Source organism: Stomoxys calcitrans, chromosome 4 (assembly GCF_963082655.1).
Source record: "Stomoxys calcitrans chromosome 4, idStoCalc2.1, whole genome shotgun sequence".
Classification (NCBI taxonomy): Eukaryota; Metazoa; Arthropoda; class Insecta; order Diptera; family Muscidae; genus Stomoxys; species Stomoxys calcitrans.
The window spans coordinates 99,807,708-99,835,260 of NC_081555.1; the positions used below are offsets into that span (position 1 = coordinate 99,807,708).

At 39.5% G+C, this 27,553-nt stretch overlaps 3 protein-coding genes across 3 annotated transcripts in view; 2 read left to right on the top strand and 1 right to left on the bottom strand.

Annotated features, from left to right (window-relative positions):
- LOC106090816 (uncharacterized) overlaps positions 1-27,553 on the top strand; it is a 240,974-nt gene that overhangs the window by 95,227 nt on the left and 118,194 nt on the right. The window contains exon 2 of the mRNA XM_059368382.1: positions 11,952-12,010. The gene's annotated coding sequence lies outside the window, so the exon portion shown is untranslated. The remainder of the gene's footprint in view (positions 1-11,951; positions 12,011-27,553) is intronic.
- Positions 5,331-12,008, top strand: LOC131996990 (uncharacterized). The gene is made up of 5 exons (XM_059367213.1): positions 5,331-6,187; positions 6,244-7,819; positions 7,931-8,381; positions 8,446-8,480; positions 11,952-12,008. The coding sequence occupies exons 1-5, from the start codon at positions 5,331-5,333 to the stop codon at positions 12,006-12,008; spliced, it is 2,976 nt and encodes a 991-aa protein (XP_059223196.1).
- Positions 19,518-20,366, bottom strand: LOC106090815 (uncharacterized). The gene is made up of 4 exons (XM_013257133.2): positions 20,259-20,366; positions 20,005-20,199; positions 19,752-19,939; positions 19,518-19,687 (listed from the first exon to the last, which is right to left on the bottom strand). The coding sequence occupies exons 1-4, from the start codon at positions 20,331-20,333 to the stop codon at positions 19,630-19,632; spliced, it is 516 nt and encodes a 171-aa protein (XP_013112587.2). The 5' UTR covers positions 20,334-20,366; the 3' UTR covers positions 19,518-19,629.

Sequence of the window (27,553 nt, forward strand, 5' to 3'; positions counted from 1 at the left end):
AAGATCTTGGGCCGATAAAAGGGGCGTTTATTGTCCGATTTTGCCATAATTTGGGACAGTGAGTTGTGTTAGGCTCTTCGACATCCTTCACCAATTTGGCTCAGATCGGTTCAGATTTGGACATAGCTGTCATTTAGACCGATATCCCGATTTTAGGTTTTATGTCCATAAAATGTGTATTTATTAATCGATTTTGCTGAAATTAAGCACAATAAGTTGCGTTAGGCCCCTCGACATTCGTACCGAGTATGGTTAAGATCGGTCTATATTTTGATATAACTGCCATATAGAGTTATCTCTCAATTTAAGATCTTAGGCCTATAGCAGTCGTATTTATTGTCCGAATTCGCTCAAATTTGGTATAACGAGTTGTGCAAGTCTCCCCGACATCCTTGTTCAATACGGTCCAGATCGGTCTAAATTTGGATGTATCTAACATATATACTGATCTCCGGATTTAAGGTTTTAGGCCCAGAAAAGTTGAATTTATTAACCGATTTCGCTGAAATTTAACACAACGAGTTGTGCTAGGCCTTTCGACATTCGTGTTGAGTGTGATGTAGATCGGGCTCTATTTGGATATAGCTGCCATATATACCGATCTCTCGAGTTAAGTTCTTAGGCCCATAAAAGCTGCGTTTTTATACCCTCCACCATAGGATGGGGATACTAATTTCGTTATTCTGTTGTGACACCTCGAGATATGCATCTAAGAGCCCATAAAGTATACACACTCTTGGTCGTTATGACTTTTCAAGTCGATCTAGCCATATCCGTATGTCTGTCCGTCCGTCCATCCGCCTGTCTGTCGAAAGCACGCTATCTTTGGAAGGAGTTGAGCTAGGCGCTAGAAATTTCGCACAAATACTTTTTTATTAGTATAGGTCGGTTGGGGTTGAAAATGAGCCAAATCGGTCCATGTTTTGATATAGCTGCCATATAAACCGATTTTTGGGTCTTGACTTCTTGAGCCAATTCTCGTCCAATTTGACTGATATGGTGTTTTGGTATTACTTCCTACATTTGTGTTAAGAATGGTTCAAATCAGTTAATTACCCGATACAGCTGCCATATAAACCGATCATGGGTCTTGACTATTTCAGCTTTTAGAGGGAGCAATTCTTATCCAATTTGGCTGTAATTTTGCAGGTGTTATTTTGGTATCACTCCCAACAACTGTGCTAAGTATGGTTCAAATCGATTTATAACCTGGTATAACTGCAATATAAACCGAACTCGGATCTTGACTTCTTGAGCCGTCAGAGGGCGCAATTCTCATTCGATTTGGCTAAAATTTTGCATGAGGTATTTTGTTATTTCTTTCAACAACTGTGCTTGGCATGGCAGAAATCGGTACATAACCTGATATAGCTGCCATATAAACCGATCTGGGATCTTGACTCCTGGAGCTTCTAGAGGGCGCAATTCTCATCCGATTTGGCAGAAATTTTGTACAACGGCTTTTCTCATGACCTACAATATACGTGTTTAATATGATCTGAATCGATAAATAGCTTGATACAGCTTCCATATAAACCGATCTTCCGATTTTGCTTCTTGAGCCCCTATAAGGCGCAGTTCTTATTCGAATGGACTGAAATATTACAGAATGACTTATAATGTTCAGCATTCAATTCATTTATGGTCCGAAACTTGATATAGGTCCAATAGCATAACAGTTCTTATTCATTATTCTTTGTTTGCCTAAAATAAGATACGGCGCAAAGAACTCGACAAATGCTATCCACGTTGGAGAGAATATAAGTTTCGGCCCGACCGAACTTATCTCGCCCTTACTTATTCAGATTCACATAGCCTGAATATGGTGGGGATCGGACCATATTTAGATATAGCTACTATGGATTCATGAATGATGAATTTTTCTCCGTATTATGATGGAAAAGTGGTGGGTATCCAAAGTTCGGCCCGGCCGAACTTAAAACCTTGTTACTTGTTATTGTTGGAACATTAACTTGATAAGTTTTTTCAGTGTACTTAATTCCATATGCATGAAGAAGAGCAAAACTAAAATTACATGATTTCTCATACATCTCATTAAATAGATAAATTGATATTACGTTATAATTATAAATTCATATTATTAAGTATTACCTTATTTTTATCAGGAATGCAAGTACCATGTGATAGTCATCACACATTATGGCGTTAATTTCTTAATGGGGAGAAATGTTTTTTTTTTTACATTTTTCATGGGAATTAAATTTTTTTATAATTTTAGAATGTTGGCTAAGAGTGAAAGAAGGCGCAGCGTAGCGGGCCCGGGACAGATAGTATTATATATAAAAATCAATTTGTGTTTGTTTGTTTTTGTGTTCCTTATAGACTCAGAAACGGCTGAAAAGATTTTCTTGGAATTTTCACTGTTGGTGCATAATGATCCCGTGGTGAAAATAGCTTCTACATTTTTAAATAACTGAAGGGGGAGCGGACGCTCCCCCTTACCATAATTTTCAGAAACGCTAGATTTAGGAGATGGGTGATGCGATTTAAGCGAAATTTTGTGTGCTCTCATATAGTACCCTAAAAATAAAATTTGGTATCCAAATTTCGGATGGGGTACCTAGGGGGGCCGCCCCACCCTAAAACCTACCAAACATAGATTTAGACCAATCACGACAATATGGGACTCAAATGAAAGGTATTTAGGATAAGAAAACGTATCTGATATCCAATTGTCGGACCAAGTGTTTGGGGGACCACCCAAACACCCCTAAATCGGACATATTTACCGACCATGGCAATAGGGGACTCAAATGAAAGGTATGTGAGAGTAAAATACTAATCTGATATCCAAATTTGAGACAAAGTTTCTGGTGGTCCACCCCTTCCCCAAAACAACCCCCAAACAGGACTTATTTACTGGCCATGGCAATATGGGGCTTAAATAAAAGGTATTTCAGTGTAGAATACGAATCTGATATCAAAATGTGGGATCACGAGTTTGAGGGGCCGACCATCCCCGAGAACATCCCCCAAAGAAGACAAATTTACGGCCATAGCCATATGGGGCTCAAATGAAAGATCATTGGAAGTAAAGCGCGTATCTGATATCAATGTTCGGAAAACGTGTCTATGGGGACACCCCCATAACACCACCCAAATAGGAAGTATTTGCTGACCATTGCAATATGAGGCTCAAACAAGAGGTATTTCAGAGTAGAACACGACTCAGATATATATTTTAACAAGTAAAAGCGTTCTAAGTTCGGCCGGGCCGAATCTTATATACCCTCCACCATGGATCGCATTTGTCGAGTTCTTTTCCCGGCATCTCTTCTTAGGCAAAAAAGGATATAAGAAAAGATTTGCTCTGCTATTAGAGCGATATCAAGATATGGTCCGGTCTGGACCACAATTAAATTATATGTTGGAGGCCTGTGTAAAATGTCAGCCAATTCGAATAAGAATTGCGCCCTTTGGGGGCTCAAGAAGTAAAATAGAGAGATTGATTTCTATGGGAGCTGTATCGGGCTATAGACCGATTCAGACCATAATAAAAACGTATGTTGATGGTCATGAGAGGATCCGTCGTACAAAATTTCGGATAATAATTGCGACCTCTAGAGGCTCAAGAAGTCAAGATCCCAGATCGGTTTATATGGCAGCTATATCAGGTTATGAACGGAGTTGAACCTTATTTGACACAGTTCTTGAAAGTCATAATAAATTACGTCATGCTAAATTTCAGGCAAATCGGATAAGAATTGCGCACTCTAGAGGCTCAAGAAGTCAAGACCCAAGATCGGTTTATATGGCAGCTATATCAGGTTATGAACCGATTTAAACCATACTTGACACAGTTTTTGTAAGTCATAACAAAACACGTCGTGCAAAATTTCATTCCAATGGGATAAGAATTGCGCCCTCTAGAGGCTCAAGATGTCAAGACCCAAGATCGGTTTAGATGGCAGCTATATCAGGTTCTATACCGATTTGAACCATACTTGGGACAGTTGTTGGATATTATAACAAAACACGTCGTGCAAAATTTCAGGCAAATCGGATAAGAATTGCGTACTCTAGAGGCTCAAGAAGTCAAGACCCAAGATCGGTTTATATGGCAGCTATATCAGATTATGGACCGATTTTAACCATACTTGACAATGTTTTTGGAAGTCATAGCAAAACACGTAGTGCAAAATTTCATTCCAATCGGATAAGAATTGCGCACTCTAGAGGCTCTAGAAGTCAAGACCCAAGATCGGTTTATATGGCAGCTATATCAGGTTAAGGACCGATTTGAACCATACTTGGCAACGTTGTTAAATATCATAACAAAACACGTCGTGCAAAATTTCGTTCCAATCGGATAAGAATTGCGCACTCTAGAGGCTCAAGATGTCAAGACCCAAGATCGGTTTATATGCCAGCTATATCAGGTTCTATACCGATTTGAACCATACTTGGCACAGTTATTGGATATTATAACAAAACACGTCGTGCGAAATTTCATTCCAATCGGATAAGAATTGCGCACTCTAGAGGCTCAAGAAGTCAAGACCCAAGATCGGTTTATATGGCAGCTATATCAGATTATGGACCGATATGGCCCATTTACAAAACAAACCGACCTACACTAATTAGAAGTATTTGTGCAAAATTTCAAGCCGCTAGCTTTACTCCTTCGGAAGTTAGCGTGCTTTCGACAGACAGACGGACGGACGGACGGACAGACGGACGGACATGGCTAGATCGACATAAAATGTCGCGACAATTTAGAATATATATACTTTATGGGGTCTCAGACGAAATTAGACCCCATCCTATGGTGGAGGGTATAAAAAGCCAAGTCACTGAGTGGCCGCCCCATCCCCCAAAATACCCCCAAACCGGACATATTTGCTGACTATGGAAAAATTTTGCTCAAATGAAGGATATTTGGAAGTAGACCATGAATCTGACATCAACATTCGGGACCAACTGTCTAGGGGACGTCCCATCACCATTACAACCCCCAAATAGGACGCATTTGCTCACCAAGACTATTTGGGTCTTCAAGACAGTGAAGATCACTATTCATAGTTTTTAGGGCCCATACCCCAAGCCGGACATATTTGCTGGCTATTTCAATAAGGGGTTTAAGTGAACGGCATTTGAGATTAGAAAACGAAATTGGTATCCAATTTTGAGGCCAGTGACAATATGGGGTTCAAATATATGAGAATAGAGCACGTTGCTGATATATTTTCAAGGCCCTTTAAATCGGGCATATTTACCGCCCATGTCAATGTGGGGCTGGAGGCCACCGTAGCGCAGAGGTAAGCATGTTCAGTTGTTCACTGACAGTTAAATAGTTCAGTCGTGTTTTAATGGATCTCCCTCCTAATACACTTTGCGCCAAGTGCTTTAAGGCTTTAAGTGCCAAATCGATAGCCTGCCACGTTTGTAGAGCTAAATATCATTTTTTCTGTGCGGACATTGATGCAAATATTGCCGAACTTTTTATTAAAAACGCGAACTTAGTTTTCAACTGCAATGATTGTTTGCGTCTCACTTCTAATCTAATTGCTGGCATTTCATCTTTAAAAACTGAAGTAAGAGAACTCAAGCTCTTAATCGACTCTTCACTGAGAGCAGAAGTGCACGAATTGAAGCAAATAATAGAGAACAACAAGCAAACTGAAAAAAAACAACGGCATCAACATAACTCCAATCTTAATACTGCAGCAGTGAGGAGCCGTGATGTTGTTGGTAAGGTTCAAAGTACAAATGCCCCTGTCGCTGCTGCTGTCGAACATTCGTTGAACGTAAACAACAGCCAACATGTTGTGCCATACGCGTCATCTGTATCATCGCTTAACACAGTAGATGCTAATGCTGTTGATAATGATGATGCTGTGTTTGAAGCCAACGTCCTACCTAATTCTAATTGGGTGCGTGTCCAGAGGCGTAGAAAAAGAAAGGATAAGGTCATTTATGGTGAAAATAATACAACAAATGAATTGGATGTTGTTATTTCTAAGAAATGGGTGCATATTTCATCTTTTAAGCCATCAGTTACGAGCGAGCATATCACTGACTTTATTCAAAAGAATGCTAACATTGCAAAGTCTAATATGGAGTGCTATGTGCTTGTGAAAAAAGATGTTGACATCAATAGTTTAAAACGCGTCAACTTTAAGCTTGGTGTTACATCTAATCATTACGATGACGTCATCAACCCAAAGTTATGGCCTACTGATATTAGAATTCGTCCATTTATAAATTTTCAAAAAATGGCAGTGGAATCGCTTCCCCATTGATTAATGAGGTGCATGGTTTAAAAATTTACTACCATAATCTGTCTGGTATGCGTACGAAATCCAAGGATGTTTTTGATTTCTCCAATCAATTGAACTATGATGTTATTGCTCTTGTTGAAACCTGGTTGAACGATGACTTTTGTGATGCTGAGTTCTTCGATCTAAATTTATTTGCTGTTTACCGTAAAGATAGAAATGTTTCAAGGACTGGATATTCTAGAGGAGGTGGTGTGCTCTTGGCCGTTAAATCTCAATACAAGTCAAACTTATGTGGTTTGGATGATGACAGCGGATTATTAGACCAAATTGCTGTATGCATAAATGGTTTAAATCTTAGCGTTGTATTATGTTTGTCTTACATACCCCCAGGTAGTAGTGCATCTATTTATTCGAAGCATATTGATAATATTTTTGCTATTGAAGTAAGCATGGGGTCGAAAGCTAATATTTGTGTTATGGGTGATTTTAATTTACCTAACATTTGTTGGTCAAAATTTGACGACAATCATTTTTTAACGCCCACTAATGTAAACAAGGATTACGAGGTCAATTGTATTGATACTTTATTAAGTTTAAATCTTGTTCAAATTAATCATTTTTCTAATCAACTTCACCGATTTCTTGATCTTATTTTTGTTCCAAATGATTTTAAATTTAATGTTTATGAATGTTTGGCTCCAATTTCCCCATCTAATCTACATCATATGCCTATTGTTGTTGAAGTAGGTTATTTTAACTTTCTAAAATCATCACCGTCTCAAAATCTGGCTCTAAATTATAACGTTTGTGATTTTAATATGTTGAATTCAATTCTTGGCTCCATTGATTGGATAAAAATATTTAATGATAAAACATCATCAGTTTGTTATGATTTTTTTATAGAAAAAGTCTCTGATATACTTAAATCTAATGTTCCGTTTAAGAAAAATAAGCCACATAAACTGCCTTGGTATACGACAGGTCTTAAGAAACTTAAAAATTTACGAAATAAATTTCATAAGCGCTTTTTGGCGCATGGTGATCCAGAAGATTTGGTCCAATGCAAGCATTATCAACGTGAATTTAATTTTTTAAATAAATTCCTCTATAAGCAATACATTCTGGATAAAGAGAATGAAATTAAAGCCAATCCTAAAAGCTTTTGGTCTTATGTTAACTCTAAAAGGAAAACATCTGATATCCCATCTACTCTCACATATAATGGCTGTACATCAAAATCTGGTGTGGACGTGGTTAATATGTTTGCTTCTTTTTTCAAATCTAATTTTGATTCTCCCGTAACAAGTAGCGCGGCAGTCCTTGATTCTGTATCTGCTATTAATTTGGCAAATATTTCTGTTTCGGATGAAGATGTGTTGGACGCTATTTTTAATATTAAGAATAGTTTTAAACACGACGCCGATGGCCTTTGTGCTTATTTTCTAAAAAAGTGTTCTATTTGTGTAGCTCCAATTTTAACTTTCATTTTCAATCTCTCTATTAAGGAGGGTATATTTATTAATAGATGGAAAGTAGCATCAATTACCCCAGTTTTTAAAGGTGGCAGAAAAGACGATGTAACTTGTTACAGGCCAATTGCTAAATTGTCGTGTGTTTCAAAAGTGTTTGAGCATGTTATTCACAAAAAATTGTTTTTTATTTGCAAATCATTTATTTCTCCCCATCAGCATGGATTTTTTTCAGGAAGATCAACTTCAACTAATTTGGTTCTCTTTACAGAATATTGCCTATCTGCCTTTGAACGTGGCTGTCAAGTTGAAGCCATTTACACAGATTTATCAAAAGCTTTCGATAAAGTATCACATTCTATATTGCTCGATAAATTACAAGAATTAGGGTTTCATTCCAATTTTCTTTCTTGGATCGCTTCATATCTTCACAACAGAGTGTGTACAGTAAAGGTGGAGAGTTTTGTATCTTCACCTTATATTCAAACTTCCGGTGTGCCTCAGGGTAGTATCTTGGGGCCACTTCTTTTTATTTTATTCATAAATGGCATTTCCTCATGCTTTTCAACATCTAGATTTCTGCTCTATGCTGATGATTTAAAAATATTTCATAAAATTGAGTCTATGTCTGATGTCTTCGATTTACAGAATGACTTGGACAATCTGCTGAGTTGGTGTATTAGCAACAAGCTTCTTATAAATTTATCGAAATGTGCTCACGTCTCTTTTTACAGATTGCGTCATCCAATCCAAACTTCATTTAAAATTGGTAATTGTGTACTTAAAAAATCAACTTCAGTTCGCGACCTGGGTGTGATTTTTGATTTCTCCTTGTCCTTTGTTCCACATATTGACTATATAATACCTGATGCTTATAAGGTCCTTGCTTTTATTAAGAGAAATTGCTTTGATTTTTCTGATCCTAACACTTTCAAGATATTATATACAACTTTTGTTAGATCAAAGTTGGAGTATGCCGCCATCATTTGGGATCCTTATTGTATTTCGCATATCGGTCGTATTGAACGAATTCAAAAACTTTTTTCTAAATTTGCCCTTAGGCCTTTGTTTCCTTTGGAGCATCCACCATATCGGTCGCGATGTTTGTTACTGGGACTACAGAGTTTGGATTGCCGTAGAAAATTTCAGTCTGCTTTATTTATTTTTGATTTGATTAATAATCGTGTCGATTCTCCCGATTTGTTGGCTTTAGTTCCGTTTTCTGTTCCAGTAAGGAGTTTACGATTTACTGATTTATTTAGTATTAAATTTCATCGTTGCAATTATGCCCGCAATGGACCACTAACACGCTCATTTTTAAATTTAAATCGAATTAATTTAAATTTTCAAAAAGAATCGAAGCCAAGTATTGATTTTAGCACATCTAAAGAAGTATTTAGGTCAAGTTTATATTGCGCTTTTCCCCTAACATAGTTTTTGTAAATATATTTATATTTTTTGAATTTAATCTTAGTCTGTAAGGATATGAATTCCATTGACTATAATAATAAATAAATAAATAAATAAATGTACGCCTATGACGCTGAACGCCTGGGTTGGAATCCTGGCGATACCATCAGAAAAAAATTTTCAGCGGTGGTTTTCCCCTCCTAATGCTGGCAACATTTGTGAGGTACTATGCCATGTAAAACTTCTCTCCAAAGAGGTGTCGCACTGCGGCACGCTGTTCGGACTCGGCTATAAAAAAGGAGGCCCCTTATCATTGAGCTTAAAACTTGAATCGGACTGCACTCATTGATATGTGAGAAGTTTGCCCCTGTTCCTTAGTGGAATGTTCATGGGCAAAATTTGTAATGCAATTTGGATTTGCTGATATATTTTCAAGGCCCCTAAATCGGGCATATTTACCGACCATGCCAATGTGAGGCTTAAATGATAGGTATTGGTCAGTAGAGCAAGAATTGATACCCACTTTCGGGACCAATTTTCTGGGGGTCTACGCCTTTCCCAAAATACCCCAAAAATAGCAATTTTTTACCGACCATCGCAATATGCGGCTCAAATAAAGGTATTTGGGAGTAGAATACGAATTTGATATGCAAATGTAGGACTATGTTTTTAAGGCATCACCCCTACCCAAAAATACCTCCCAAAGGGTAAAAATTTTTCGACCATGCCAATATGTGGCTCAAATGAATGGTATTTAAGATTAGGAAACGAATTTGATAACCATTTTTGGGGCCATGTGTTTGGGGGACTAGAATACGAATATGATATCAAATGTAGGGCCATGTATTTAAGGCATCACCCCTACCCCAAAACACCCCCCAAAGGGTAAACATTTTTCGACCATGCCAATATGTAGCTCAAATGAAAGGTATTTGAGATTAGGAAACGAGTTTGATGAGCAATTTGGGGGTCATGTGTTTGGGGGACTAGAATATGAATATGATATTGAAATGTAGGACCATGTATTTAGGGCATCACCCCTACCCCAAAATACCCCCCAAAGGGTAAAAACTTTTCGACCATGCTAATATGTGGCTCAAATGAAAGGTATTTGAGATTAGGAAACGAATTTGATAACCATTTTTGGGGCCATGTGTTTGGGGGACTAGAATACGAATATGATATTGAAATGTAGGACCATGTATTTAGGGCATCACCCCTACCCCAAAATACCCCCCAAAGGGTAAAAATTTTTCGACCATGCCAATATGTGGCTCAAATGAATGGTATTTGAGATTAGAAAACGAATTTGATAACCAATTTCGGGGTCATGTGTTTGGGGGACTAGAATATGAATATGATATTGAAATGTAGGGCCATGTATTTAGGGCATCACCCCTACCCCAAAACACCCCCCAAAGGGTAAAAATTTTTCGACCATGCCAGTATGTGGCTCAAATGAAAGGTATTTGAGATTAGGAAACGAATTTGATAACCATTTTTGGGGCCATGTGTTTGGGGGACTAGAATATGAATATGATATTGAAATGTAGGACCATGTATTTATAGCATCACCCCTACCCCAAAATACCCCCCAAAGGGTAAAAACTTTTCGACCATGCTAATATGTGGCTCAAATGAAAGGTATTTGAGATTAGAAAACAAATTTGATAACCAATTTCGGGGTCATGTGTTTGGGGGACTAGAATACGAATATGATATTGAAATGTAGGGCCATGTATTTAGGGCATCACCCCTACCCCAAAACACCCCCCAAAGGGTAAAAATTTTTCGACCATGCCAGTATGTGGCTCAAATGAAAGGTATTTGAGATTAGGAAACGAATTTGATAACCATTTTTGGGGCCATGTGTTTGGGGGACTAGAATACGAATTTGATATGCAAATGTAGGACCATGTATTTAGGGCATCACCCCTACCCCAAAACACCCCCCAAAGGGTAAAAATTTTTCGACCATGCCAATATGTGGCTCAAATTGAAGGTATTTGAGATTAGGAAACGAATTTGATAACTAATTTTGGGGCCATATGTTTGGGGGACGCCTCATTCTATAAATTCCCCCCAAAACCAATGGCAATATGGGGTTTAATTAAATGGTATTTGGGAGAAGAGCACGATGCTGATATTTTTCAGGGCCAAGTGTCTGGGGGACCACCTCACCCCCGAAAACACCCCTTAATCAGACATAATGACAATATCGGGCTATTTTAAGAATGGAGTACACCTTACTTCCAAACTTAAATTCGTAGACTAATAAAGATCATTTGGGATTCAGATGAAAGCACTTATATTGTTAAACTGTTAGTCAAGCGATATACTAGGTTGCCCAAAAAGTAATTGCGGATTTTTTAAAATAAAGTAAATGCATTTTTAATAAAACTTAGAATGAACTTTAATCAAATATAAATTTTTTACACTTTTTTTCTAAAACAAGCTAAAAGTAACAGCTGATAACTGACAGAAGAAAGAATGCAATTATAGAGTCACAAGCTGTGAAAAAATTTGTCAACGCCGACTAAATGAAAAATCCGCAATTACTTTTTGGGCAACCCAATATTTTCGTTGCATGGTAAATATTTCACTAAAAGGGGCTTTAATTGTCAAAAATAAATATTTCAATGAAACTTTTGTTCCATACAAAGTAAAGGAGGCGCCGCGGAGATTTTCCACAGAACCACATTTCTCGATAACAAAATGTTCAACTATTACATTACATAGACTAATTACCTTAATTAGCATTCCCCTTACAAGATCTACGTAATACATATTTGCCAATTGATTGACATTTTTATTTTTTCCGCATTTCCAGAACCTTCCCGGCTGGAAGACTTTCAAGTTTCGCAACATCTTCAATGGCATCTTCTAAATGTAAGTAATAATAAACTTGTTTTTAAAGCTAAATCATCCATCTCATCCAATAAGATCAATGTTACATTTATTATTTTCTAATACAATTTGAATTTGATATGCAATACCGCTTATGGCAGCGGAAATGCGATTTTAAACCTATAAAAACTTTACCAGCTTTGACGACTTTGTCGTTGGCCATAAATTTTGCAGTTTTCAAATCCAATTACATTATGACATTGATTGCTTATGGCCTGGCAGTAGTAAATTGATTTATATCATTTGACTTTACGATTATGGGTGCTGTTTTGAGTTGTAAAACAATTTAAAATTTATAACTGCTCATTATCACACTGTTTACACAAGGTTGTTAAATGGATTTTGCGAAAACGTTTAGTGTTTATGGTCAATTTAGCAACAATTATACAGAAATAGCTTATATGACTTCAAATTTTGTGACTATGGGGTAGGAGTTAAGAAGATTAAAATAATATAAAAATAAATTTGTCAGATCATAATTTCTATAAAAAAAAAACTTTTTTTCTTTAATTTTCACAGAAATTTTTGTGTATATTCTATTCTAGCAAATCTACACGGCCTTATTCACAAAACTTAATGAAGCCTTAAAGTAGGTTTATTTGACAGTTGTATAAAACAAATCTGTGAAATCCAAGTTTTGCAAGTATATTGGATATGACAAATAGTACAACGCTCAGTGTGAACATAGTATAAGCTCTCTCCATCTAACTCTATCGTTGGCCAAAGATTTGGCTTGAATCCACGATATATGGGTTGATTCCAACTCTCTTTTCGTACAGCGTATTCATGTGTTTCTCGGCCGTCCCCTCTTTCGCTGTCCTTGTCCTTTACCGCGCGGCCGGTAAAGTATACGACCCTACCAACTCCCATTTCTCTTCCGGATATCTACATCGACAGGGGTTATGTTTGTGCTTATTTGCATTTCTTCATTTGAAATAGGATTTGGCCAGAAAATTCGAAGTATTTGTCGTACGCAGTGGTTTATAATAACTTTTGTGGAAAGTCACTTGTGTCAAGCTTCAAGTTGTACAGTCATATCATAACAGATTTCACTCAACTGTTGAAGATACACTGATACTATCCGTGTTGTTATAGGGTTCTGAGGCATGGGTACTTGTGAAATCAGATGAGGCAGTGTTTGGAGTATTTGAGAGAAAGATTCTTCGTAAAATATTTGAACCAGTTTGCGTTAATGGAGAATAAAGGCGACGTATGAACCACGAGCTGTATGACAACGATAGCATAGTTACACGCATCAAAATACAACGGCTGCGTTGGCTATGTCATGTTGTCAGAATGGACGAAGAAGCTCCAGCAAAGAAGTCTTTTGAAGGCAAACTCGGTGGTACGCGCAAACCGGGAAGACCAAAAGCCCGATTGGAAAGATCATGTGGTGGGTATACACCTCAAAACTTGGTGTCTAAGATTTTAGAATGAACGCAGAAGATCAAGGCGCATGGAACGCTATTCTACGTTCGGCTAGCAGAACAAATATTCTGTCATAGCCAATTAAAGTAAAGTAAAAGTAAGTTGAAGATTCTGACTTTTGTGTTATGTGAGATGTTACTGCATCTCCAAACTTTGTTGATTTTAAGATCAACATATGATTCTGATCCTCCTTAGTAATTTTAGTAATTTTTCTGCCAATATAGGAAAAGTTGTGAACATCTTCTATGACATGGCCGCTTATAGTGAGCGGAGACCGATTTTCATAGCCTCCGCCACAGGATAAGGGTATTCTAACCTAGTCATTCCGTTTGTAACACCTGGAACTATTGTTCTAGGACCCCATAGAGTTTATATATTCTTGACAGTCTCGACATTCTGAATTGATCTTGCCATGTCCGACCGCCCGGATGTCTAAAATTGCGATAGCGGTCGAATGCGTAAAGCTAGCCGCTTGAAATTTTGCATAGGTACTAAGTATTGATATAGTTCGTCGGGGATTGCAACTGGGCATATAAGTTCAGATTTATATATAGCCCAAATTAACCGATCTCCCGATTTGATTTCTTGAGCCCTTACAAGCCGCAATTTTTATCAGATTTGGCTGAAATTTTCCACGTAGTGTTCTGTTATGAATTCTAACGACTGTACCAAGTACGGTCGAAATCGGTCTATAACCTGATATAGCACTCATATTAACCGATCTCCCTATCTGAATTCTTGAGCCCCTGGAAAGCCCAATTTTTATCAGATTTGGAATTTTGCATGTAGTGTTCTGTTATGACTTCGAACAACTGTGCCAAGTACGGTCGAAATCGGTTTATAACCTGATATAGCTCCCCAATAAACCGATCTCCCGATCTGACTTCTTGAGCCCCCTAGAAGCCGCAATTTTTGTCAGATTTAGCTGAAATTTGGCATGTTATGTTCTGTTATGACTTCTAACGACTGTACCAACTACGGTCGAAATCGGGTTTTAACCTGATATAGCTCCCATATATACCGATCTCCTGATTTGATTTCATGAGACCTTACAGGCCGTAATTTTTGTCCTATTTGGCTGAAAATTTGCATGTAGTGTTCTGTTATAACTTTCAACAACTGTGCCAAGTACGATTCAAATCGGTCTATAACCTGATATAGCTCCCCTATAAACCGATCTCCCGATTTGACATCTTGAGCCCCCTAGAAGCCGCAATTTTTGTCAGATTTGGCTGAAATTTTGCATGTAGTGTTTTGTTATGACTTCTAACAACTGTGCCAAGTACGGTGCGAATCGGTGTATAACCTGATATAGCTCCCATATAAACCGATCTCCCGATTTGACTTCTTGACCCCTCACAAGCCGAAATTTTTGTACACTTTAATACCTAAATGTACGAATTTCCAAAAAGTCTCCTAGCCGTACAGTATATACTGCCAAAGGTAACTGTATCCCAATCGAGAGAGCTTTAGCTCAATCCGTGAAGAAAGTACCACCCAGCGAAAACATCTCCAATGGCCGACACGCTCTTCAGATTTGAGCCCGTGGTATTTCTTTTTTCCCGACGCCATTACCAACGTACCGATTGATATGCTGCAAAGAGTGCACACAAATATAAAAAAATCGACTTAATCAGTGTATAGGCAATAGTGGTCGCCACACAGATAAAAATAATTTTGAAAAACAACAACTTTGGTCGAAAAAGCGACTACGAAAGTTGTTAATTTTCCTGCAACAATTTATTTTGAATCTCAACGGCACAAAGCACAAATTTGTTGTTGACAGGCACTCTTTGCCAGCCAACATATAACAACAACAATATGTCCATAAGCAAAATAAAAAACCAACCAACGAGCCACCACTATATTTCGAGTATTTCGAGGTGTTACAAACAGAATGACTAGATTAGTATACCCCCATCCTATGGTGGTGGGTATAAAAACCGACGGCAATTGTGAAGGAGTTGGATTTTCTAGGCATCAACTCTACACTAAGAAAATTTATTAATAAATTACTTACTAAAAGATGCATTACTGCAGGCTTGGGATCTGTGGAACTTAAAGATTGGTCAGCAGAGGAACTCTTCAAGGAGGTGTTCTATCTCCTCTACTTTGGAATAAGGCCATTAACAATATATTATTGTCTCTGGAAGAAAAAATTGCAAAGATGTCGCTTATGCAGATGACACGGTTGTGGCGGTTAAGGAAAAGTTGCCCGGCACTCTTAGAGATATACTTCAGGAAACCCTACATATGACATGGAAATGGGCTACTGAAAGTGGTATAAGCATAAATCCATCTCAGACGGATAGATACAAGATACAAGTTAGTCACCGTGGCAACTGTCTCGTTGGGAGCAACTGGTAGTAGCTTCGGCTACGAGGTCTGACCGGAGTCCCTAATCTGGTACCACGGGAATCGGGAGCCCCTGGGATTTAGATCCCAGCCCGACTATGGTGAGGCCCCAGTGGGGAGTTTGGACCCATATCGCGGGTAGAGCGCAAGCTCGATGTGCAGTTGCATTGCAACCGGGTACCGTGACCCATAGATCGGAAAGAGTTTTAGTTTAGTTTAGTTTTGTCCAATTAACGTGAATTCGAATTGGTTCCCATGCATAGCCTAGGCTATGTGTGGGGGGCGTTGGTGGACGCATTATATTCACCCGGGGTTAAGAGTCCTACAGGATTGAGCCAACACTGCAGGTGAAAAGAGTATATAAAAGCTCTTCCTCACGGTCTGAAGTGGAATATTAAAGCTACCCAGGTATCGTTTTTTTTGGGATTTCTTTAGTAATTGATTTCCTGGGTACGACACAACATTCGAAAAAAGCTGTATAATCGATGTGTATGTGGATTTTAATGGGGATGGTAGTAAAGACGGGGAAGTGATGAGACGATGGATGGATGAGTGGTTGGTAGGCTGCATCGACAAGGACGGTAAGCCATCCTATGTGGTGGGTATACAAATGCGGTATTCTAAGTGATTGCTTTGAAATATGATTTTGAATGTAGATAACCAATGCAAAAAAAAGGCATTAGGCTCGGCCGGCCAGAACTTTGGATTCCCACCACCTTGGGTTTATACGTAAAAAACCCACTTTCGTCACAATCCGGCGAAAATTGGATAACTTTACACCCAAATTTGGCGCGGAAATTGAGAGGTCTAATAAATATAAGTCACTGTTGAATTTTGTATTTCAAATTCCAACAAAATCTGGTAATAAATAAAGCTTTTATGAGACTCAGACCCTTAACCGGCATATCGGTCTATATGACAGTTATATCTAAATACAGTTCGATCTTTACCATATTTGGGCGAGTGGCCTAAAACTACTCACTGTTTAAAATTTCAGCGAAATCAGATAAAAAAGAAGCTTTTATGGGCTTTTGACCCTTTATCGGGTATCGGTCTATATGGCAGCTATATCGAAATATAGTTCGATCTTAATTATATTTGGGTCAGATGTCGGGAGGTCTAAAACTACTCACTGTTTCAAATGTCAGCGAAATCGGATAAAAAATAAAGCTTTTATGGGCTTCAGTCCCTTTGTCGGGAGATCGGTCTGTATGGCAGCTATATCTAAATATAGTCAGATCCATATTTGGGACGGATATCGGGAGAACTAAGACAACCCACTGTTTCAAATTTCAGCGAAATAGGGTAATAAATAGACCTTTTATGGGCTTCAGACCCTTTATTGGCAGATCGGTCTATATGGCAGCTATATCTAAATATAGTCCGATTTGAACCATATTTAGGTCAGATGTCCAGAGGCTTAAAATAACCTACTGATGCAAATTTCAGCGAAATCGGGTTATAAATAAAGCCTTTTTGGGCTTCAGACCCTTCTTCGGCAGATCGGTATATATGGCAGCTATATATAGTCCGATCTGAACCATATTTGGCTTAGATGTCGGGAAGCCTTTAATTACTCACTGTTTCAAATCGTGTAAAAAATAAAGCATTTATCAACAAATCGGTCTATATAGCAGCTATATCCAAATATGGTCCGATTTGGTCCGTTCAAGAACGTAACCAGCGTGCATCAAAAAGTCGTATTTGTGCCAAATTTCAGCTCAATATCAAAATTTTTGAAGGCTGTACAGTGATAACTGAAGACGGACGGATAGACACCTAAGCTCTCTTCAAACCGGCCATTTTTGCCTGCTATGGCAATAAGAGGCTCAACTAATAGGTATTTGATAGTAGAAAACGAATTTGATATCCAATTTTGAGGCCAAATGTTTGGGGTCCTCTCACCCCTTAAACTCCCCCTAGACCAATGGCAACTGGGGCTCAAATAAAAGAAATTTGAGAGAAGAGCACGATGCTGATATTTTTTCAGGGCTAAGGGCGTGAGTCCGTCCGACCCCGCATTCCCCTTACACTGGACATTTTTGTGGACTATGGCAAATCGGATATCTGTTTTATGGCCAAGTGTTTCAGGGACGCTTCTCCTCATAAACTCCCCCTAAACCCCTAGAAAACGAATTTGATATCCAATTTTGAGGCCAAATGTTTGGGTGTCCTCTCACCCCATAAACTCCCCCTAGACCAATGGCAACTTGGTCTCAAATAAAAGAAATTTGAGAGAATAGCACAATGCTGATATTTTTTCAGGGCGTGAGTACGTCCGACCCCGCATTCCCCTTAAACTGGACATTTTTGTGGACTATGGCAAATTGGATATCTGTTTTATGGGCAAATGTTTCAGGAACGCCTCACCTCATAAACTCCCCCTAAACCACACAAATATCCCGAATATGGGGGGCCGCTCCACCTCCACAGACCGCTAAATAGAAATATAGACCAATAATGACAATATTGGGTTCAAATGAAAGGTATTTGAGACCAGAGTGCGAATCTGATATATGAGGGTCCGATTTACCCCCAAAAATACCCCCATATCGGACATATTTACCGACCATAGCTATATAAGGCTCAAATGAAAGGTATTTGGGAGTAGAGCACCAATGAATTGGTTGCCCAAAAAGTAATTGCGGATTTTTTAAAAGAAAGTTAATGCATTTTTATGAAACAGAATGAAATTTAATCAAATATACTTTTTTTACACTTTTTTTCTAAAGCAAGCTAAAAGTAACAGCTGATAACTGACAGAAGAAAGAATGCAATTACAGTGTCACAAGCTGTGAAAAAACTTGTCAACGCCGACTATATGACAAATCCGCAATTACTTTTTGGGCAACCCAATAATATCCACATTGGGACGGTTGGGAGCACCACACAGGCTGGAACATTGAGCTCCAATTTGTATTAATTGCTGTCACGAGAAGCTTAGCTGCGAGCTACCGAACGCGTCCACAGATTGTGGATAGTCGATTGCTCCATACGGAGTAGCTTTAACGTCAGTCTCGGACAATCAGCTGTATCGAGCGGAGTCTTAGTGTTAGGACGGGCGGCACCGGCTCTTACACAAATACTAAGTGCCTATGATTTCGATATGGCAAGACGAGTTGTTGGCCACCCTGTCCCGGGGCGATCGGTCCTTTGGACAGGTACGAGCTTGCCTATCTACAGGAGCTTGACGAGGATCGTCATTTCATGTGAAAAATGTGCCTATAACAACACATTGGGGGCGAAATATTTGAAAGGCCGTACCAGCACCCCCAAACAGGTCTTATTTCCTGACCGTGCCAGTATAGGGCTCAGATAAAATAAGAGAATGAAAGAAGGCGCAGCCGGCCCTGTTCAGCAAGTTATCCATTAATCGAAAATTGTCCGACTGCAGACCGTAAGGTTCTCTGTTTCTAGATTGCCCAAAAAGTAATTGCGGATTTTTCATATAGTCGGTGTTGACAATTTTTTTTCACAGCTTGTGACTCTGTAATTGCATTCTTTCTTCTGTCAGTTATCAGCTGTTACTTTTAGTTTGCTTTAGAAAAAAAGTGTAAAAAAAGTATATTTGATTAAAGTTCATTCTAAGTTTTATTAAAAATGCATTTACATTCTTTTAAAAAATCCGCAATTACTTTTTGGGCAACCCCAATATAAGAAATAGAAAAACTTGTTTTAAGGCCTTTGAAAATTTGTCATTTATATTTGTTGACAACATGTAGTCCAGTGCTAAAAGACGGATCATTTAAATTTAGCTAGCCTCAATATAATCTCAGTAGCATTAGGGAGATGGTAGATTTTAGTGCAATTTTTCTAATTTACAATGCTGCTAATGAAGATGTCTCCGAGTTTTGAGGTCTCCTTGCTCGAATCTTTCTGCAGGAGAAAAAACTAAATATTTCACAATCATAAGGCATATGTAGATGTTCAATTTCCAAACCTTTCCTCTGGTGGGAGAAAAATAAGACATACAGCACCATTGATCAAATGCAATGCTCCAGCTAAAGCGCTTAGCAAAGCAACACCCTTCACAATGGGAATGGCGTCATTTCCACAATCCTCAATGGCCGTTATATAGAACATGGAGCACAGGCAACTTATGCCCACTATAACATTATAAGCTATGGTCTAAGAAAGGTTTTAGGAGGAAAGGAACTATTAGATATTGCAAATTTTCTATACACCCCTCTTACCCCTGGATCTGTTCCCATATTACACTTTTCAAAGGCCATGCCAATTCCAATGCATACTATAAACGCCAAATCCGGCATCCAAGACATCATAATCAGCATCAAGTGGGGACCCACTTTATCCGTTATCTCCCAACCGGCTATACAATGTGAATTGAATTGACCATAGAGAGTTGCAATATCCCAAGTTTTCAAGGTCTGCGGCAAATTAAGCATTTGACATATGGCAATTCGACTATGAAGGTTGATCTACTTACGAAGGCTGCAATGAATAACATCAAGCTGCTAATTTTGATAATAAAAAGCGGCAATGTGAGACAACTGAACGGCATGGTTTTAACGTTTGTTTAAAAGAATGAGGAATATAAAAAAATATTCTTAAAAGTACGTCCGTTTTTTTTTTAGTTTTTCTTTTTTGAAAGAAAAATCCAAGGCTCTTTAAAATTTTTGGTACACTGAAAGAAATTATGTTGCAATATTCAGTATATTAAAAAACAAGTAAAAGCGTGCTAAGTTCGGCCGGGCCGAATGTTATATACCCTCCACCATTGATCGCATTTGTCGATTTCTTTTCCCGGCATCTCTTCTTAGGCAAAAAAAGGATATAGGAAAAGATTTGCTCTGCTATTAGAGCGATATCAAGATATGGTCCGGTTTAAATTAAATTATATGTTGGAGACCTGTGTAAAATGTCAGCCAATTCGAATAAGAATTGCGCCCTTTGTGGGCTCAAGAAGTAAAATAGAGAGATCGATTTATATGGGAGCTATATCGATACCGATATACCGATTCAGACCATAATAAACACGTATGTTAATGGTCATGAGAGAATCCGTCGTACAAAATTTCAGGCAAATCGGATAATAATTGCGACCTCTAGAGGCTCAAGAAGTCAAGATCCCAGATCGGTTTATATGGCAGCTATATCAGGTTATGAACCGATTTGAACCATATTTGGCACAGTTGTTGGATATCATAACAAAATACTACGTGCCAAAATTCATTCAAATTGGATAAGAATTGCGCCCTCTAGAGGCTCAAGAAGTCAAGACCCAAGATCGGTTTATATGACAGCTATATAAGGTTATGGACCGATTTGAACCATACTTAGCACAGTTGTTGGATATCGTAACAAAACACGTCATGCAAAATTTCAATCCAATCGGATAAGAATTGCGCACTCTAGAGGCTCAAGAAGTCAAGACCCCAGATCGGTTTATATGGCAGCTATATCAGGTTATGATCCGATTTAAACCATACTTGGCACAGTTGTTGGATATTATAACAAAATACGTCGTGTAAAATTTCATCCCAATCGGATAAGATTTGCGCACTCTAGAGGCTCAAGAAGTCAAGACCCAAGATCGGTTTATATGGCAGCTATATCTAAACATGGACCGATATGGTCCATTTACAATCCCAACCGACCTACACTAATAAGAAGTATTTGTGCAAAATTTCAAGCGGCTAGTTTTACTCCTTCGGAAGTTAGCGTGCTTTCGACAGACAGACGGACGGACGGACAGACGGACGGACATGGCTAGATCGACATAAAATTTCACGACGATCAAGAATATATATACTTTATGGGGTCTCAGACGAATATTTCGAGTAGTTACAATCAGAAAGACGAAATTAGTATACACCCCATCTTATGGTGGTGGGTATAAAACAAGTACAAGCGTGCTAAGTTATAGATTCTCCTAAAAATCTATACACAATAAATTTCGTTGTAGGGCATAATTTTATTCTACATACCAAACTTTTGTCAAACCAGCAAAAATTCTGGGAAAAAGCTTCTGGGAACCGGACAACGATGATCGAGAGACCGATTTACATGGGAGCTTTATCAGGTTATATACTGACTTGGCCGTATTTCGCACAGTTGTTGGAAGTCCTAATAGAACATCCAAAATTTCAGCCAAATCGGACAAAAATTGCGGCTTGTAAGGGCTCAAGAAGTCAAATTGGGAGATCGGTTTATATATTTGGCACAGTTTTTGGAAGTCGTATCAGAACACTACATGCCAAATTTCATCCAAATCGGATAAAAATTGCGGCTTCCAGGAGCTCAAGAAGTAAAATCGGGAGATCGGTTTATATGGGAGCTGTATCACGTTTTTCACCGATTTAGCCCGAACTTGGCACAGTTATTGAAAGTCGTACCAGAACACTACATACCAAATTTCAGCCAAATCGGACAAAAATTGCGGCTTCCAGGGCCTCAAGAAGTCAAATCGGGAGATCGGTTTATATGGGAGCTATATCGGGTTCTTCACCGATGCTGACTGTACTTGGCACAGTCGTTGGAAGTCATAACAGAACACTACGTGTAGAATGTCATTTAAATCGGGCAAAAATTTCGGCTTCCAGGAGCTTAAGAAGTCAAATCTGGAGATCGGTTTATATGGGAGCTATATCAGGTTATAGACCGATTCGGACCGTACTGAGTACAGCTGTTGGAAGTCATAACAGAACACTACATGCAAAATTTCAGCCAAATCGGACAAAAATTGCGGATTCCAGGGGCTCAAGAAGTCAAATCGGGAGATAGGTTTATATGGGAGCTATATCTAAATCTGAACCGATATTGACCATTTCCATTCCCCAACGACCTACATCAACATTAAGTATCTGTGCAAAATTTCAAGCAGCTAGCCTTACTCGTTCGACCGCTATCGTGATTTCGACAGACAGACATACAGACATGGCTATTCCGAATCAGAACGTCGAGACGATCAAGAATATATATTTTATGAGGTCTTAGACGAACATTTCGAGGTGTTACAACCGGAATGACTGGATTAGTACATCCCCATCCTATGGTGGTAGGTATAAAAAATAAATCAATATTGCATCGGCACGCAGTTATGAAAGAAAGTTCCTGTTCCTGGAAAAATTATCAAATATGTTCGCAATATTTATATATGAGTATTCACTTTCCTGTCAGATATCGAAATCCTTTTTTTTTTGAGGAAACGTTGTGCGTCAAATTGGCCCACCTTCGTCTACCTCGTGAACAAGCAGATTTCAGTCTTCTCGTGATTAACATTGAGATCCCTAGATCTCGCCCCGTCATATGCCATCCCTTTCGGTCCTTGTGCAAAGCTGGTTCGTATCCTTACCCCTTAGAAGCATTATAACATCGTCTGCGCAGCAGACGTAGTCAAATCCCTCCTCAGTCATCATCCGTAATAGGTCATTTATGGAGGTCACCCATAGGAGTGGAGATAAAATGCCCCCCTCTCGCATGCCTTGTGTCACTTTCTCTCTTATATTTATGCCATGGGACACACAATTTCTCCACCTGTTCCTTAGCAAATGGTTTATCCAGTCTCTAAGGAGCGGGTCCACCCGGTACTGGTGTAAGGATTGGATCAGTGTGTCGGTCCGCACATTGTTAAAAGCACCCCCTCGATGTCTCAATGTATACCGCCAGGGTGTACGTTTTGGCATCGAAGAATTCTTCTATATTATGCACAACCTCGTGCAGGGCAGTCTCCACCGACCTCCCTTGACATAGGCATCCAATTCTGAACCTCATCGATTAGATTTTTCGATCATATCGTCACATCTAATACCTCCTCCCTAATCCTATTAGCAAGGTAGCGGTGTTACCAATATTAAGCGTTATTAGGTCGTTAGTATTCAAGAACTCTGCCATGGCTTGGTCCCACTTATTAGTGTTGGTACTACCCCACGAAATGTGGTGAGAGTTCGCATCCCACCCCATTAGTACTTCGTTTCCTGTCTATTTTGCTTTCCTCACCAGCCGTTGCAGCTCCGGCGTGGTTGGCGGTGTCAGAGAGTCGATAGGCAGATAAAGTGATGTAAGCTCCACCGTCTCCCTGTCTCACCACTGTTGCATCCGACGTTGACAACTCTGAGGAAAATATATAATTCAAATTTTTATGAAAAATAACGCAGATCCTCCGCCGAGTACCAGTGTTAGCATAGAATAATTGGTAGTTATTTTTGTTCAGTTTCAGAAACTTTGTTCCTGTCGTCCATGGTTCTTGAATTAAGGCAATATGAATCTTGCCCTTGCTGATTTTCTCCATCAGTGCTTGTGTAGCAGTCTCGCTCCGGTGGAGGTTTATCTGGATTACCTCAATCATTGGTCCTCCAGCAAATGGGCATCTTGGGAGTAGGTGATGATCTCATCGTCTGCTCCCTGTTCTTTAGACTGCATTGATTTCTCAGTCACTGCACTGTCTGATGTCATCGTTGTGGGTTCTTTGCCTAGTCTAGTCTTCCGACTTTTTATAAAGTCGGTAATGGTTCCATCGTCGGGTCCCTGTTCGTTAAGCTTTATTTGGTTTCCACTCCCTGATCTGCCTGCTGTTTTAATACTAGGATCTTTGCCTATCTTAGCTTTCCAAATCTTAAGTTAATGGGCTTCTTGGGAGTAGGTGATGGTACCATCATCGGCTCCCTGTTCGTTGGGTTGCATTGAGTCTCCTATAGTTGCGCTGCCTAATGTTTCAATATTAGGATCTTTGCCTATCCCAGTATTCCGAATCTTTAAGTCGGTGATGGGTCTGTCGTCGGGTTCCCGTTTGTTAGGCTGTGTTTGGTCTCTCGCCACTGCACTACTTGATATTTTAGTATTAGGATAATTGCTTCTCCTAGTCTTTCCAATATCGAGAGATGCCGTGATTGTCTCGTTGTCGGGCGGTGTTGAGTCATCTGCCACTGCACGGCCTAGTGTCGCAGAATGAAAATTTCTGCCTATCCTAGTCTTCCCAATTTTGAAAAAGACAGCTTTGCTCCCGTAGTGCGCCATGCCTTTAGTCTTAGCCAAACTTGTCACGGAGACTTGATCAATACCAACCACAAAGAGAGTTCCTTCCTCCTTCTCCTCCCTGTGGAAGACCTCCCATTTCTCTGCGACCAAACCTTGGTTTTGCTTGCCCAAGAATCCCAACATGCATTCCGTCGCAAATTTACTGCCTCATCCCTTGATGAAGACCGTAGCTTTTGTGAGCTGGGGGATATGCACCTTTCTCACAAGGTCGAGCTTTGCTCCCTCCCAGGGAGGGTGAATACCTCTGACGAGCTTTTTGACGGTATCAATACATTCCGCCGACGCAAAACGCAGCGTAAAGATGTCCCCTCTAAACTTGCAGCTCATCATTTGTATGGGTGGACCCTCTACTGAGTTCCACACATGTTCGAAAATCCGATCGTTAGCCAGATCCCAACTTGGGACCGATGATCTGGTGGAATCCTACCGGATGCACAGCCGATATTGATGACTGCATAACTCAGCTCATCTCTGTTGTAGTTCCTTGCCACTGTGGCGTAAGAGGGCGGCTCCTTACCATTCTCAGCGACCATTTTCCCCTTCCCTGTGACCTTTTGGAAGTCACAGTCCTCCATGAAGTCTGAGGGGACGTGCGCGCTTCCTTTGTTCCTGTTCCAACTTTGTCCACCTCCGCAGCACACAGCCTGGAGTCTCCATTGCGGGATGGCTGGCTTGGTTTTCCCAGAGTACTTGAAAGCGGGGAGCCTTTTTTTTCTTCTTCGGTATTTTAGCAGTTTTAAGCTCTTCGGGAGATCTGATTCTCTTTCCAGCTTCCGTAGAAGTGCTTGGAATGTCAGTTCTATCCCTTCCACCATCCTGCACTTTTGCCCGATTACGCTGCCGGTACATACTCCTCTGTCTCCTTCGTCGTGCACCGGATCGCTTTCTCGGTCTGCTTGCTTACACCCGGCTGTGATGACACAGTCGCTGTCTGAATTCGAGTCCGAAACTCCACCTTTACTTAAATCCGTCCGTCTCTTCCCCATTTATTAGTCTGACGACTAGTTGTGCGCTTGAAGCATTACTCGCGATTACAGGTGCCAAGGCACCCACAAGGCACTAACTTCCGAAGGAGTAAAGCTAGCCGCTTGAAAATTTGCACAAATACTTCTTATTAGTGTAGGTCAGTTGGTATTGTAAATGGGCCATATCGGTCCATGTTTTGATATAGCTGCCATATAAACCGATCTAAGGTCTTGACTTATTGACCCTCTAGAGTGCGCAATTCTTATCCGATTTGGCTGAAATTTTGCACGACGTGTTTTGTTATGATATCCAACAACTGTGCCAAGTTCGGTACAAATCGGTCCATAACCTGATTTAGCTGCCATATAAACCGATCTTGGGTCTTGATTTCTTGAGCCTCTAGAGTGCGCAATTCTTATCCGATTGGAATGAAATTTTGCACGTAGTATTTTGTTATGATATCCAACAACTGTGCCAAGTATGGTTCAAATCGGTCCATAACCTGATATAGCTGTCATATAAACCGATCTTGGGTCTTGACTTCTTGAGCCTCTAGAGTGCGCAATTCTTATCCGATTGGAATGAAATTTTGCACCACATGTTTTGTTATGATATCCAACAAGTTTACCAATTAAGGTTCATCGTCGGTCCATAACCTGATATAGCTGTCATTTAAACCGATATTGGGTCTTGATTTCTTGAGCCCCTAGAGGGCGCAATTCTTATCCGATTTGAATGAATTTTGGCATGTAGCATTTTGTTATGATATCCAACATCTGTGCCAAGTATGGTTCAAATCGGTCCATAACCTGATATAGCTATCATATAAACCGATATTGGGTCTAGACTTCTTGAGCTTCTAGAGGGCGCCATTCTTATCCGATTTGGCTGAAATTTTGCATGACGTATTTTATTCTTACTTTCAACTACTGTGTCAAATAAGTTTCAAATCGGTTCATAACCTGATATAGCTGCCATATAAACCGATCTGGGATCTTGACTTCTTGAGCCTCTAGAGGTCGCAATTATTATCCGTTTTGCCTGAAATTTTGTACGAAGGATTCTATCATGAGCACCAACATACCTGTTTATTATGGTCTGAATCGGTCTATAGCCCGATACAGCTCCAATATAAATCGATCTCTATATTACTTCTTGAGCCCCTAAAGGGCGCAATTCTTATTCGAATTATCTGACATTTTACACAGGTCTCCAACATATAATCTAATTGTGGTCCAAACCTGACCAAATCTTTTCTTATATCCTGTTTTGCCTTAGAAGAGATGCCGGGAAAAGAAATCGACATATGCGATCAATGGTGGAGGGTATATAAGATTCGGCCCGGCCGAACTGAGCACGCTTTTACTTGTTTTTTCTTTGAGGAGCGAAATAAAAACACGTCCGCTTCTCTCCTACTTCAGCTATCCTCCTGTTCCTTAGCATAGGGTTTATCCAGTCTCTGAGGACTCGGTCCACCCGCTACTGGTCGAAGGCTTGGATCAGTGTGTCCTTCCGCTTATTGTTGAACGCCTTCTTGACATCGAAAAATTCTTGTGCAGGGCAGTCTCCAGCGACCTTCCTTTGACATTGTGATGCCGTCTGTACTTGAGCAGTTCGCTGGTTGTCTTCTTCGCTGCATGGATTACTTTTATTAAGTTTTGTATTTTATTTCAGTTTTTCATTAATCCAAAGCTCTACACCCTTTATAGTACACCACAAAAAGTTCAGAAGGGTGATGAATCTTTAGCGATAACATCAGATCTGATAACTCTTAGGTAC

Bases quoted from the DNA above. Each gene is read 5' to 3' on its own strand.
- LOC131996990 (XM_059367213.1), top strand. From the start codon at position 5,331: ATGGATCTCCCTCCTAATACACTTTGCGCCAAGTGCTTTAAGGCTTTA. The intron at 6,188-6,243 runs GTTATGGCCTAC...AAAAAATGGCAG, and splicing joins GATGACGTCATCAACCCAAA to TGGAATCGCTTCCCCATTGA. The intron at 8,382-8,445 runs GTTGGTGTATTA...CTCTTTTTACAG, and splicing joins TGACTTGGACAATCTGCTGA to ATTGCGTCATCCAATCCAAA.
- LOC106090815 (XM_013257133.2), bottom strand. From the start codon at position 20,333: ATGCCGTTCAGTTGTCTCACATTGCCGCTTTTTATTATCAAAATTAGC. The intron at 20,200-20,258 runs GTAAGTAGATCA...AATTTGCCGCAG, and splicing joins TGTTATTCATTGCAGCCTTC to ACCTTGAAAACTTGGGATAT. The intron at 19,688-19,751 runs GTTTGGAAATTG...TTTCTCCTGCAG, and splicing joins TTTCTCCCACCAGAGGAAAG to AAAGATTCGAGCAAGGAGAC.